The following is a 14,630-nucleotide window of genomic DNA, read 5'->3' as shown; positions in this document are numbered from 1 at the left end:
CAACAAAAAGCATGGACTTTGGGTTATGTAGAGAACTTCCTTAGAGTCATTCAGTTCTCCCATTAAATGCCCCAGACATTCCACTGTGGAGACGTGGCCTAATTCCTTAGTGTTTCCTTCTAGATTCAGAGCCTGAACAGCAGACGCCTTGCTACAAGGCTTGGGTCCTTTCTGTGCCTTTGTCCCCATGGTCTGGCACTCTGAGCAGTGTGACTTCCTTCCCCTCATGCAGCTTCCCGCCCTGGAGGACCAGCTCAGCACCCTGCTAGCCCCAGTGATCATCTCCTCCATGACCATGCTGGAGAAGCTCTCAGATACATACACCTGCTTCTCAACAGAAAATGGCAACTACCTGTATGTCCTTCACCTGGTGAGTGTGTAGCTCTGGGGCCCATGTTCCTCTTCCCTCAGTTCTGTGGGCTGTCCACATGCCTCTCCCTGATCTTGAACTTTGGACTCCTTCATAAGGCAGAAATTGCGCCCTCTCAAAGTCCCCTGGGACCTAAGCCTCCCCTCACTGTCCTCAGGGATCAGGACAGGGAGGGGTCCCCTGGGGCTGGCTGACATCAGCCCCCTCTGCCTGCAGTTTGGAGAATGCCTGTTCATTGCCATCAACGGAGACCACACGGAAGGTGAGGGCGACCTGCGGCAGAAGCTGTGTGTGCTCAAGTACCTGTTCGAAGTGCACTTTGGTCTGGTCACGGTGGATGGCCAGCTCATCCGGAAGGAGTGAGTCCTCGTGGTGGTCCCCTCTAGCTCCTTTGCTAAGCACCCTCTCGAGGCTGTGCAGGGTGTGTCCGGCCTCTGTGAAACTGGCCAGTCACACTCTCCCCCTGGCTCCTTCCTGGTACCTTCCCGGATCTCTCAGGCTGGCTTCGTGTCATATGTCTGTGTGTGAAGGAAACCGAGAAGTGAAGTGATTTGCTTGGGTGCCCGACTCCTGATTCCGTGCCCATCCCACTCTATGGCCCCGGCCACAGCCCGGACTCGGCCCTTCTGTACCTAGAGGGCCCTCCCACTCATTTGTTCATGTTGCATGAGCTCGCCTGGCCCTGACTGTCTTCTAGGACTATGCCCCTTTGGTTGAAGGTTGGGACAAGCAGCTTTCTCATGGGTCTTTCCTGCTCTGCCCCCAGGCTGCGGCCCCCAGACCTGGAGCGGCGCATGCAAGTGTGGGAGCATTTCCAGAGCCTGCTGCGGACCTATGGCCGCCTGCGTGAGCAGGAACAGTGCTTCGCCGTGGAGGTGACTACTGGGCGTGGGAGTCCTCAGGCCAGAGGAGTGTCAGGTCAGAGGGCTGTGTAGCTTTCAGGCCACGTTTTGACACACACATCCCCATCATGAGTGAGGTCATAGGCAGACCCTCAACCTCGTGCATTTAGAAGGTTGCGCCTTGTTGTGGCCACGTGGTGGGTTGGACACCCTGATGGGGTTTCCTGAAATAAAACAGATCCTAGATACAACAGACTTTTTCATGTCATTCTGGGCTCACAGTAAATTGTGGAAATTTTGAAGGTCCCCTCAACTCTGACCGTCCCCTCCCCCCAAAAAAGTTATACTGAGCTGAAACTAGAGTGGAAAGCAGTGATAAATAAGCAGCACTAAAGGCAAGATTGCCTGAGTGTAGATGGTGATAACACCACCACCAGAAGACTAACTTAGGCCAGCAGCACTGGGGACTGAGCCCAAGACTCCCTGGTCAAGCCCGGACCTGAGGAGCTCAAGTGGTCACTGCCGGTAGACTCCGGGCTCCCCTTAGAGACAAGCACAAATTCTCTCCAGAGTGGCGGTTCTCACACTCCAGTGTTCATCCGAATCATCTAGAGGGCTTGCAAGATAGGGGTTGTTGGGCCTCCCTTTTCTCATAGTGGGGGGGGGGGGGTTCTAGAATTTGCATTCCTGACAAGTTCACCAGTGACGCCGATTATGCTGGTCCAGGAACTGCCCTTTGAAAGCCACTGCTTTAGAGGACAGGTTAAAAGCAAATGAATATGAGCTCACAATTAACAGTCAGATGCACAGGGACATGAGCCACCACGAGTGAGAGGAAAATCAATCACCGGTAGATTTAGATCCCAAGGAGCTTGATATCCTGGAATTATCAGGTACAGAATATAAAATAACTGAAATATTTAAAGACATAAAAGCCGGAAGAGAACCCATATAGATATTTTAGAAATGAAAACATAATTATTAAAATAAAAATCTCAAGGGATGGGTTAAATAGTAGATGAGACATAACTAGGAAGAGAATTAGTGAACTGGAAAATAGATCTGAAGGATTCATTTTCACGCCCCGCTTACTCACTCTTCTGATAAATGTATAGTACCCACTGTATTCTAAGAGGTGTGCCAGGCCCTGGGAATAGAGATGAATAAAGACACAGTCCCTGCCCTTGAGAGGAGATGAGCCAGACATATATACCTGAACATCCAACAAAGCATTCTGGTTGTGCCATATTGGGTTTCCTGTCAAAATCCAAGGTGGCACGAAGGATGACATGGTCACCTCTTTCGGAGACATCCAGAAGAGCTTCTTGTAGGAGCTGGCCTAATGCAGTTAAGATAAAATCCAAACTCCTTCCTGAACCTACCAGGCCCTGTGTGATCTGCCTCCGTGGATCTCACCCCAGCCTCATCTCGGGCCTCTCTGGCCTTGCTCACTGGGGACTGACCCCCTGGGACTTCTTTCCATTTCAAGAGTGCTTGACATTTAATTCTGTCTAGTAGTCATTAGCTACATTTGGTTATTGAACATTTGAAAGGTAGCTAGTCCAAATTGAGTTCTGCCGTACATGTAGAATACAGACTGGATTTTGACGACTTAGTACAAAAAAAGAGCATCAAATGCCCCATTAATAATGCTTTTATATGTTGAAATGGCACGATAAATTACTAATATTAATTTCACCGGTTTCTTTTTACTTTTTTAATGTAGATTACTAGGAAATATTAAATTATGCATAGGGCTTGCCTTATATATTGGTTGGACGGCACTGTTCCAAACTCTCTCCCCACCTCAGGGCCTTTGCATAAGCTCTGTTCTCAGCTTACAGCATTCTCCCCCTCCACTCTCTCTGATAGGATTTCTTGTTCTTTAGATAGCAGTTTAAAGGTCCCTTCTGCAGGGACATTTTCCTTAAATACTCTACCCAAGTAGGTCTCTGCTGTTCATTACCATGTGTTTCCTACACAGCACTTATTAGAATTGGCTTTTTTTTTTTTTAATTTTTTTTTCAACGTTTATTTATTTTTGGGACAGAGAGAGACAGAGCATGAATGGGGGAGGGGCAGAGAGAGAGGGAGGCACAGAATCGGAAACAGGCTCCAGGCTCTGAGCCATCAGCCCAGAGCCTGACGCGGGGCTCAACTCCCGGACCGCGAGATCGTGACCTGGCTGAAGTCGGACGCTTAACTGACTGCGCCACCCAGGCGCCCTAGAATTGGCTTTAATCTTGTCTGTTTCCTTGCATATTATCTGTCTCATGCACTGGAGTCTAGTGACCAGACCATAAACTGCAGGAAGGCAGGGACCGTGCTGGTCTGAGTCTCCCCGTTCCCAAGTGTCTGTCACAGAGCACGCACTCAGCATGGACTGAGCGAATGTACTCACCAGCCAGGACCTGGAGCAGGAGAGAGTGGTCGGTGACATGGTTTCCTTTCCCTTCTCACCCATGGCCAGGCTGTGGAGCGGCTGATTCACCCTCAGCTCTGTGAGCTGTGCATAGAGGCCCTGGAGCGGCATGTCATCCACGCTGTCAACTCCAGCCCCGAGAGGGCCGGCGAGGAGGCCCTGCATGCCTTCCTGCTCGTGCACTCCAAGCTGCTGGCTTTCTACTCCAGGTGAGCCCTGGTCCCAGCAGGCAGTGACCCAGAGGCCCCCCAGCCCCTCCTCCTTGCCCCTTATTCCTCTACCTGAAAAGCACCACCTCCCCAGCCAAGAAGACCTTCAAGACCCATCTCTTCCATGAAGCCTCCCCAGACTCTTCAGTTTGTGACCCCTCTCAGCTCATTCCCTTCTCTGAATTATGTCTTTCTGGAACACTGTCTCCAAATCTGAATTTTAGAACTTCCTGACATGCTGTTACTGGTCCCTGGTGATTTCTCGTTGGTAGTTTTTCTTCTTTAACACAACCAAGTTTTATTTTTAGAATTAATGAATTGGTTAGTCTTATCTGCACCTTGCCTTTCTCCAAGAAGGATGCGGTCAGCTGACATGTTCCCAAACTCCTTGAGGTCAGGAACCGCGCTACGACGCCCTGCCCCTTGCGCCACTGCCCCGTGCCCCAGGCACGTGCTGACAGCTGCCTGTTCTCTCTGCAGCCACAGTGCCAGCTCCCTGCGGCCAGCCGACCTCCTCGCCCTCGTTCTCCTGGTTCAGGACCTCTACCCCAGTGAGAGCACAGTGGAGGATGACGACCCTCAGGTCTTAGACCAGCTCCCTGGGCAGCTCCAAAACCCCCCTCTGGAGCACGCTGGGCAGGCAATCTAGGGAGGCCATAGTTCAGGGTCACAGTACTGGTCCTGGGGTTGGGCTCGACTTCTGCTGCTTTCAGATGTAACAGGAATTCTAGAATGCAGTTTAGTCGGTGAAAAGTGCAGATTTTTGGAGTGCTTGCTGCTCTAAGCCTCGTGTCCCTCATCTGTGCAGTGGGACAGGGTTTGGAGGAGTGAAGGGGACAGTTTACCTAGAGCCCAGCAGTGCCTGGGGCGTCTGGTAAGTGCTAGCCAGCACCTTCGCTTGCCGCCATCCCCATTATCCTCAGTGGTGGTGGTTTGATTGTCAGTGTGTTGGAATTTCTGTAATTTCTGTAGTCTGGAGACAGATCAGGCTACCTAGAGATGAAACCTCTGTGGAAAGTGAGCTCGCCCGTGGCTGCCTTGTTGTGGGGGGGCGCAGAGGGTTAGAGGCTGTGCTCTGAGGTGTTGGGCTCTGTGGGGAGGAGCTGGTCAGACACGCTCTAACTAGGTCTTCCTTGACTATGGCAGCCTTGTCCACGGAGGCCCCGGAGCAGCCAGAACATCCCCATGCAGCAGGCCTGCAGCCCTGGTTCTGCAGCCCCCACCAGGAGGAGTTCTGCAGCAACCGTGTGTGGTGGACCCACCCTGAGGAGGGGAGAGGGGCTGGGGTTGAGCCGCCTGTGGGAGGCTCTCCTGGCTGTCAGCCCAAGACACCCTCTTGCCTCCCTGCCCCCCACCCCCACCCCACGCAGGACACAGACAGCTTCTCCCTCCCTGAGGAGTACTTCACACCAGCTCCTTCCCCTGGAGAACAGAGCTCAGGTGAGGCCCGGGGAGGAGGAGGAGGGGAGGGGGGAGGGGCCCATTGGCATCACCTTGTGAGGGCACAGGGGCAGGTGCAGAGATTCCTAGAGCCTGATGCTTCCTGTGGGTCCTGCTCTGTCCACCAATCCCCGCCCCCCCGGCTCTGGCATGAATTCAAGGATGGCCCTTCAAATGAGTCCTAAAGCTTTTTGTGACAAATTGATTTCATTTAAAAATTTATTTACCATAAGGTATATTCTCTGCTTTTATTTTCTTGTAATCAATTAATAAGTAACTATAATTAATAATCATTTGATTTCAAGTATAATGACTTAAATTATAAATAGAAACATTTCTGTACTTTGCTGTTTTTTCCAGAGTATTTGGGTGGGTAAACAATAAAAAAATATATATATTCAAAATGTTGCTAACAAAAAAAAATTGACAACATTGCTTAGAAAAAACAGATAAGCCAAAATCTGTACTGTTATAGTCCCTCTGAATGGGCTCACATTTATCTATGAATTTCTTAGGGGAAAAGGAAGGATCATATGGTTCATTTCACCTGATAGAAAAAAGCCATGATTTCAGGAGAAGAAACTTCTCAGGGACTGAGTTTTGAACGGAATTTACTGTGTGGTACCCTTAAGCCACCAGTTTTCAACATTGGCTGCACATTAGAATCATGCAGGCAGCTTCAGCCAGACCAGTTAAGCTATATAGTCCACAGACTGGGCCCCAGGTGTGAATACTTCTAGAAATTTCCCCCAAGAAGCCAGTGAGCATCAGAGTGGGAACCAGTACTATGCACAGATTTAAGTTAGAACAGTGGTTCTCAGCCCTGCTGCACAGGGGGCTCACCTAGGGATCTTTAAAAAATGCTGAAGCTGGGCCTGCCTGTGCCAGAGATTCTGACTTAATTGGTCTGGGATGTGGCCTGGGCATCAAGACTTTTAAAAGGTCTCATGTGCAGCCACAGTTGAAAACCAGTGGGTTAGATGTTCTTAACTTTAAGTCCTTGGATGGGCTCCAGGGAGCCTGGGACCCCTGAGGTCATGCACCACCTCCTATAGGCTTGCACATTTCTGAGGGTCCTTAGCTACCCTCAGCTCTCTGAGCTCTCCATTGAGCCCAGAGCACATTGAGAAACACTGCTTTGGGGTGATCATGGAAGCTCCTTTCTTCTTGCTGCTCTCTTCCCTCATTCATCACAATCCTCCTCCTGGCCTCTTTCTCAGTGGTTAGACTTTATGCCTCAGAGCTGTAAATAATGCCATTTCAAAGTGCTTGGAACTCACCGCTTACAAATGGCTTGAGTTGTACTCATTCATTTGTAAATCAGGTGTTTGAAAACATGCAAACAGGCTTCCCTAGAGAAACATGATTATAGATGACCGTTATTTGCAATGAAGTATAAGGGAGAAGGATGTTATTACCAACATGTAATATTTCAGATAGGTAGTGGGTTCAGTAAGTTTCTGTGAGCTAGGCTGGCAAAGGAAATCCAGCTCATTTCCCTACACATAGTAGGTGCTCCGAGTTTGCCAACTGAGTAACTGGGGAAATGTGACTGCCGCCTCCTGGTGAGGAGGCGCTGTGATAGAGACCTGAAGGAGTCTGGAGGGTGGAGTGGAGGAGGGGATTAAGGGGCCCACGTTGGGAGAGGGGTTGCTGAGGAACACACCTGGCACCATTGCCAGGTCCATCCTCAGGAGCTTGGACCCAGCAGCCGGCCCTGGGATGAGCTTTCTCTTCCCCAGGCTGCTTTAGCCCTGAGACTGCAGACTTCACCCTGTACTTCCGGTTTGGGGTCCCTTGAGCAGGGCCACGCTGCTCCGGCCCATACTAAGTGCTCTTGTCCCTGCCAGGTACTCCGCCCCATCCTCCCCTCCTGACATGCTGCTGGGCCATTATTCACATTTTCATGTTATTCATGTTATGTTACTACCTATGTCCTGTAGGCAGCACTGTCTGGCTGGATGGGGGCACCCCACCCACCGATGCTCCCCAGATCCAGGTGAGTTTTTCCTGGGGCAGGGGTGGGGGGGGTGGACAGAGCTCATCCCAGAGGCAGGGGCCAGGCAGGTGCTGGGCGAAAGGTGACCTCAGCTCCTGAGAAATTCCACCTTCCTCACACTTGTTGGGAGTGAAAGTCCAGCTTAAGTTTTAATACTTTTTAAAAATTAGATAGTAAATATACTTATTGTAGAAAAATTGGGAAATACAAAAGTATGGAAAAGGAGTAAAAAAGCACTCTGAATCCTCTCCCAGATGTTAAGTACTATTATGATTTTGGGGTGTTTCCCTTCTAATCTTCCATATGATTTTATATATGTGCAATCACGTATGTATGTGTACTTACACACTGCATATATTTTTTTTTCATTTACCAAATCTGAGTCCTAATGTACTTCATTACACTTTTTTCCTTAAACGTTTTTCCATTTACTTAGCACTGGTTTTTAAGGATTGTTTAAGAGTCCATCATATGCCAGGGTGCCTGGGTGGCTCAGTCGGTTAAGCATCCGACTTCGGCTCAGGTCGTGATCTCACGGTTTGTGAGCTCGAGCCCCATGTCAGGCTCTGCGCTGACAGTGCGGAGCCTACTTGGGATTCTCTTTCTCCCCCGTCTCTTTCTCTGCCCCTTCCCCATTCTCTCTCTCTCTCTCAAGATAAATAAACTTAAAAACAAGAAGTCGGTTACGTGCCCGTGCTCCTTATTTAGCAGAGTGGCGGCACAGCTGGTGTGCTGTCTCCAGTTATTTTGCTGTTCTAGCTAGGACTGCTGTGCCATCCTGATAGACAACGGCTTGTGGCATCTCTGCTGATCTCAATGTTCTGCTTTTTCCCCACCAGAGGCTTTCTTACTCATTTAGTAAGGCTGGAGTCCGGCTCATTTAGCCCATCTATGCCTCAATTTTCCTCCATGGTACTGGCTGACAGATGCTCTGAGGGTGGGTAGGATAACGGCGTTATTGAAATGCTTCTGTCCGAGTGAAGGCTTGGGAGGGAGCTCCCCCCACCCCCATTTTTCCTGCCTTTTCAGTGTCTCTTCTACCACCTTCCCCAGATCCTGTTGCCCATGGCCCCTGCCTGCCCTCCAGACCTGACTCTGGGCAGCAAGGCTCAGAAGAAACAGGGAGACAAACAGTAGCAGCCCTGGAGCTGCTGGGGCCGCTGTGACAGAGCTCGGGGACTTTTAAGAACTGGATTTCTTGGAACTGATATATTTATCCCCATGGTTCACAGGGAGCACAGCGAATGGGCAACCATGGGTAGGTATGTGAGGCAGAGGCCAGGCGGCTCCCCCACCGATGGCTCTTTTCTCCACAGATCGCTGAAGACACCCTCCAGACCCTGGTCCCTCACTCCCTGGTCCCTTCCAGCCCCAGAAGGATTTTCCTGGATGCCAGCGTGAAAGAGAGCTATTGCCCTATGGTGCCCCACACCATGTACTGCCTGCCCCTGTGGCCCGGCATCAACATGGTGCTCCTGACCAAGGCATGAGCAACCCCCACCTGCTTCGGCAATGCCCCAGCCTGGGCGCCTTCCCCACAGGCTGCCCCGTTCATCCTGCCCTGTGCTCCTTCCCTTAGTGCCCCAACACCCCCCTGGCCCTGGTCCTGTACCAGCTGCTGGACGGGTTTTCCCTCCTGGAGAAGAAGCTGAAGGAGGGGCAGGAGGCCGGGAGCACCCTGCGGTCCCACTCCCTCATGGGGGACCTGCGCCAGAGGATGGACAAGTTTGTCAAGAGTCGTGGGGGGCAAGAGATTCAGGTGAGACCTGATTCCCAGACATGCCGGCCTCCGGGAGAGGAGGCAGGGCCTTCAGGAGCCTCTAGGCCTTGGCCCTGCCCCACCGTAGGTGTGTAACCCTTGTTTCCCCCAGTACGAAATGATAACAGAAACTTACAGCAGCATTTTCAGAGCATTTTCACGTGAGTTTGGCACAACACGAATTGTAATTCCCATGGTATAGAGGAGACTGGAGCTCACCTAGATGATGGTTTGGCCGAGATTACTCAGCTGGTGGGACCAGAGCTTGGCCTTAGGACTCCGTGAGGGCTGGCCGCCTGCCCGTGGCACCCCTCCCATTGTGTCAGGTCACACAGAAATGCAGGACACAGCCTACCACCCTAGGCGGGGCGGGGGAGGAGGCTTAGAGCCCAGGTCAGAGATGAGGTCTAGCGACGCTAAGTAAGCAGTAGCAACAGCACAGGCTATGCCGGGAGCCTAGAGGAAGATCAGGAGGGATAGACCACCCAGGGGACACAGCTGGTGGTGCTTGGGTCTGTCTGAGGACCTGAGATGCACTGTGGCTGCAGTGTACGTGGGTCTGAAATGAGAAGAAGGATCAGAGGAGGCCGAGCAAGTGAGCAGAGCCGAGACCCAGGCAGACCCAGGTACCTCTGAGGAGTCTGCCCAGCATCTTGCCATGCTGCGGGCCATCACAGCACTGGGTTAGAATGCAGAGTCCCCATTTGAGGAGCTCACCCACCTCAGCACCCCGGCGCCTGCCCTGTGTCCACTCCTCTTTGGTGCACTCACCTGTCACTCTGAGAGTATTACTTTACATGTCTGTACCAGCTAAGCAGTGAGCCCGGTGCCTGCCACACAGATACTGCTCTTTAAAGAAGTGCCTGCTGAGTGAATAGAATGGTGTGTTAGGGGGTGCAGAGAGCTGGGGGGGACCTGGTGGAGAGCCAGCTTTGACTGTGTGAAGGCAGATGTGCTCTGAGCCTAAATACAGAGCAGTCAGGGAGCGTGGGTCCCTCTCAGAGCTCAACATCGCAAGAGTCTCCCCTGGATCGCACTGTGGGGACATCATCAGGAAGCTGATCTGTCTTCTGTCCTCCTACAGAGCACCTGGCTGGAGTTCAAGAGCAAGGCCTTCTCCAGGAGCGAACCCGGATCATCCCGGGAGTGAGTGGGGGCCTCTGAGGATGGGGGGAGTCGTGTGGACAGAGGGACGATTTCCTCCAGGCCAAGAGGCAGAGAATGCTCAGGAAGGTGCTTATGAGGGCCGAGGGGGCTTCAGGACAGTGGAGTCTGGTCCTAGACGCTGGAGGGAGTCTGGGAAGCAGAGGAGTTACAGGTGGAGGCGAGAGCCTGGAGAACTTAATGTGGGACAGAGGCTCAGCATCGTGCCCAGCTCCAGCACTGAAGGGTGCACTTCCCTCATGTCTCGATAAAAAAAAAAAAAAAAACCATAGAGGCGGGGGGCGGGGGGGAGATTCTAGAAGCTTCAACCCAAGTACACAGGCACCACATTGGTGGAAAACCGGGCAGCTGCCCTGTCCCTTTGAGGGCAAGGGTGTGCTTCAGCAGCTGTCTGTTGCCCGTCAGGAGCAGGGGTGACTCCTGGGATGAAGGGCGGTCCTAGGTGTGTGTCCTCGGTACACCTGTGACGGCCCACCCTCCAGGGCCCTTCGTGCTGTCATGCTCTCCTCTCTCGGTGTCCAGGCTGCTTCAGGCGTGTGGGAAGGTGAAGCGGCAGCTTTGCACCGTCTACCGTCTCAGCTTCCTGTCCGCAGCCCCGGGCCGGGGAGGCCCGCATCTGCCCCAGCAGCTGCAGGACCAGGTGCAGACACTCATGCAGTAAGTGTGGGTGTGGCGCTTGGGTCACCAGAGTGGGAGTTGGGGCCCCGCACCACACCCTGCCTCCCCTGCTTCCTCGGCAGAGAAAAGCTGATGGACTGGAAGGACTTTTTGTTGGTGAAGAGCAGGAGGAACATCACCATGGTGTCATATCCTGATGCCTGAGCCCCAAGAAGCCCCTCACGTCTGCCTGTCCCCACCACCTGCCACTCTGAAGGACTGCTGGCTTTCTGGAAGGAGCGTGTACATTCCACCGCCTCAGCTTCTTCAAAGAAAAATGATAGGAGATGTTGTCATGGGTGTCTTGTCCGTAGGAACACTCCAAGGCTGAAACTTCACAAACCCCTGCTGTCCCACAGTTGCTTCATAGCTTCAGAGAGCGTTTATGTTGACGTCCAGCCAGCGGAGTGGTAACAGGTGTTGCAGGCGGGCAGGGGTCCTGGGGTCAGGGAGGTTTGAGAGGCCACGTCTTCCTTAGAAGTCACAGTACACAGTGGGACATGAAGGTTCTGAGGAGGCCTGCACCAAATATGTTTATCCCTGTTTAAAAAACCATCTGCAAGACCTGTTTGACCCTTTTATTCTGGAACACTAGTTTTATCAAATACTAATTTTCCCTGGAACTTTATAGAAGGAGTTTTTCCTGTATTAAGATCTCTAAAATGTCAGGCCTTCAATCTCCCAAGACTCTTGCCTGTGGTGTGCAGGTGAAAGGGATGACAGAGGCCCTCGTTAGCCAGCAGCCACCACCCTGCCATGTTGGCTGTTCCCCTCTCCAGTGGGAACCTTCCAGCTTCACAGGTGATGTGTGGAGAGATGAACAAAACCACGCCAAGGTGTTTGGGTTGGGTAGTCAGCTAGGCTCATTCATTAGGTAACTCTGCTCTCACACCAGCCTCACCACATGTAAGATTTAGGCTCATCCCTCATGAAAATGATAAAATACAAACAATACCCTATTGCTCTTAGGTCCAGAATTCCCTGTGTTAAGTGTGCTAGTATCAAGGGATCCATTTTATTTGCATGATAGAATTTCTCAGCGCTGGGGAGTTCCTGGGTAAAGAGATCCAGGAAAACAGGGACACCAGGGGTTGACTGACAGGGCAACCTGTGGGGAGAGGAGGGCTTGGTGGGCCTGGTCTCCTGACTCCACTGCTTAGCCTTGCTAGAATCCTAGGTGGAGGACAGAGTAGCACCTTCCCTGGTCCCTGGCTTTATGAGCACCTTAACTCTGACCTTCACCTACCTAGAAGACTTCCCAGGCTTGGTGCATTTCATCTATGTGGACCGCACGACCGGCCAGATGGTGGCCCCTTCCCTCAGCAGTAGTAAAAGGACTTCATCAGAACTGGGCAGGGGACCGCTGGCCGCCTTCATCAGAACCAAGGTAAGCATTGCCTGGCCCGGGTACTCTTCACCCCTGTCGGACAAGATGTGCGGCCTGCCCCCTGCTCAGGAAGGACTGATGCCCCGCCCTTGGGGCTCCCGTGAGGCCCCAAGCGCACCCCGCCCCCCTTAACCGGTACCGTACTCTTCTGTCAGCATCTGCCCCCAGCTGCCCGTGGCTTCCTAAGGCTAGCAGCCAGTCTTTGTCACTCTAGGGCCCTGGCCCTCGGGGCCACGTGGGCACCTTCCTGGGTGTCTTCTAATATGCTGCATAAGCACATCTGGGCAGTGGGTTCAAAGGGGGAAATGACCAGGACTTAACATTGTGCTTGGCTTAAATAAATTCCAGTAAGTATTTGCTGAATTAACTCACGTGGGAGGACGAGACACAAGGTCAGTCAGTTTGGATACAGGATTTAACAGGAGGTGGTTTGTACTGAAGAACCATTCCCTGGGGGGTCCTGTATTCATTCTCCTTAACTGACTATTTCATAGCAAACTAGTATAGGTATATTTATATACTATATATATAGCATGTAGCATAGTATATAAACATATATTAGAGTTGTCTAAAGAAAGTATATGCCAATGGTTAAAGTAAAGAGGGCAACAGAAGGCCTGTGCCGGCTCTGCCTTTCCCTGGCCGTGGGGCTGAGGTATTACTTAGTCTGAGGTTCTGTGTCCTCATCTGTAAAAGGCTAGTGATACTATTGACGTCCTGGAGTTGCAGAGATTACAGATGCGTGAGATGCTGCATGCTGACTGTTTAGCACAGTACATGGCACAAATGATACAATTCATTGAGCATTTACTGGTACCATCCTCTTCACCCATCTTTCTGGAAGTTGTTGGAGTTCTCTCTCCGCATTTCTTTTCACTGTTTTTCTGTGCAGCTCGTTGTCCTTGGTTATAATTGCATATTCTGTGTATGCAGTGTGTTTACCCACAGTTTCACTTCACTTTCCATCTGATGCATTTCCTCATGTCATTAATTCTTTATAAACATGATTTTTAACAAGTCCACAGTAGTCCATCATGTGAACGTAACATAATTTCCTTAGCCATTTCCCCAACGTTGAGCATTTAGATTGTTTCCAGGCTTTTGTGGTCATAAATAATTCTGCAGTGCACACCTTTGTGCGTCCATCTTTGTCCTCATCTCTGATTCTTTTCTCAATATGGATTCCCAGAAATGGAATTATTAAGGCAAATGGGAGGAATGTTTTTAAGGTTATTGATACCTGTTGTCAAATTGCTTTCCTGAAAAATATAGCAAATCCATGTATTTGTTTGCGGATGTAATTAGACATGGCATTGTGGTCTGGCTTGCAGTGAATCATGTACACCTTCCGCTAAGCTCTTTGGTGAGAGAGCTCATCAGGCCTTTTGCAGCCCTGGGAAATAGGGGACCCAGGCTGTCCAGGCTGCCCTCCCGTGGGCAGTTCACAGGCAACATTAGGAAGTCCTTGAATGAGGCAAGAGAATATCGCCCGGGGGATGTAACCCATATGAGCACCTGGTCACTGTGTTTCTGTCGAACTCCTTGGTGAACCCTAGTTGGGACTTCACCCCTGAAGCAGAGGACATGCCTGACTCAGGGTACTCAGCGTGTTCCAGCAGTTCACCAGCACCTTCCTGGCACAGAACCTGTGCCAGAGTTGCAGGTCCTGGAGGGGATGGGGAGGGGGGAATGGGTGGCCACACCTTCATTTCCTGTTCTACTAACTTAACAATGCCCTTGGGCGATTTTCGGGGTCTGGTGATCAGTTTACTAACGGATGGCTTCCGTGTAAAGTTACTTCACGTGTTTTTATGTATATTTTATTGTCACAGTGTTTGGAGGGGTAATCCGTCCTAGTCCATCCATCCAATAATTTATTTCTGAGCTCCTGCTCTGACCCAGGTCACGCCCTGACACTAAGGAAAAGGGGGAGAAGGAGCAGCCGCTGGCCTACCGAGAGCTCCTTCTCTGAGTGCTTTTCTTCCAGAGGCAAGAGCCTGAGTGAGGCCTAGCCCCACTGTGGGGAGGGGGCTGGCCCCGCAGGCCATGGTGGGCAGGGCAGCTTCGAGCACTTTCCCTGTTTCCCCAGGTCTGGTCTCTGATCCGGCTGGCCCGCAGATACCTGCAGAAGGGCTACACCACGCTGCTCTTCCGAGAGGGGGACTTCTGCTGCTCCTACTTCCTGTGGTTTGAGAATGAGATGGTGGGTGTGGCCAGGCCCGGGGCGGCCATCCTGAAATGCTCTTCTCTCTGCTGACTCTGATATTCTTCTTTTGCTCTCTGTTCAGTCCCTCTGTCTCTTCATCAATTCTTGTCCCTAGTGGGACTGACAGGTAAGCACAGCCTTTGGGACCCGGATCTCAGAGGTCCCACTTTCTTGT

The 14,630-nt window shown here is 51.5% G+C and overlaps 1 protein-coding gene across 20 annotated transcripts in view; it reads left to right on the top strand.

The window, feature by feature from the left end:
* Positions 1-14,630, top strand: part of HPS1 (HPS1 biogenesis of lysosomal organelles complex 3 subunit 1) — a 32,827-nt gene that overhangs the window by 7,651 nt on the left and 10,546 nt on the right. For 16 of the 20 annotated variants that reach the window (XM_027062804.2, XM_027062797.2, XM_053207748.1 and 13 more), the window contains exons 4-18: positions 233-370; positions 587-729; positions 1,137-1,245; positions 3,683-3,843; positions 4,324-4,426; positions 4,990-5,088; positions 5,214-5,283; positions 7,227-7,282; positions 8,599-8,766; positions 8,862-9,041; positions 10,126-10,187; positions 10,728-10,862; positions 10,946-11,011; positions 12,105-12,249; positions 14,339-14,452. In XM_027062804.2, coding sequence (XP_026918605.2) covers positions 233-370; positions 587-729; positions 1,137-1,245; positions 3,683-3,843; positions 4,324-4,426; positions 4,990-5,088; positions 5,214-5,283; positions 7,227-7,282; positions 8,599-8,766; positions 8,862-9,041; positions 10,126-10,187; positions 10,728-10,862; positions 10,946-11,011; positions 12,105-12,249; positions 14,339-14,452 — 1,749 coding nt within the window. The other 4 variants (XM_053207755.1, XM_027062806.2, XM_027062807.2 and 1 more) reach the window with 4 other exon arrangements.

This window comes from Acinonyx jubatus, chromosome D2 (genome assembly GCF_027475565.1).
Source record: "Acinonyx jubatus isolate Ajub_Pintada_27869175 chromosome D2, VMU_Ajub_asm_v1.0, whole genome shotgun sequence".
In the NCBI taxonomy this organism is placed as follows: Eukaryota; Metazoa; Chordata; class Mammalia; order Carnivora; family Felidae; genus Acinonyx; species Acinonyx jubatus.
The sequence above is the reverse complement of the archived record's forward strand: the minus strand, read 5'-3'. Positions and strand labels throughout refer to the sequence as shown.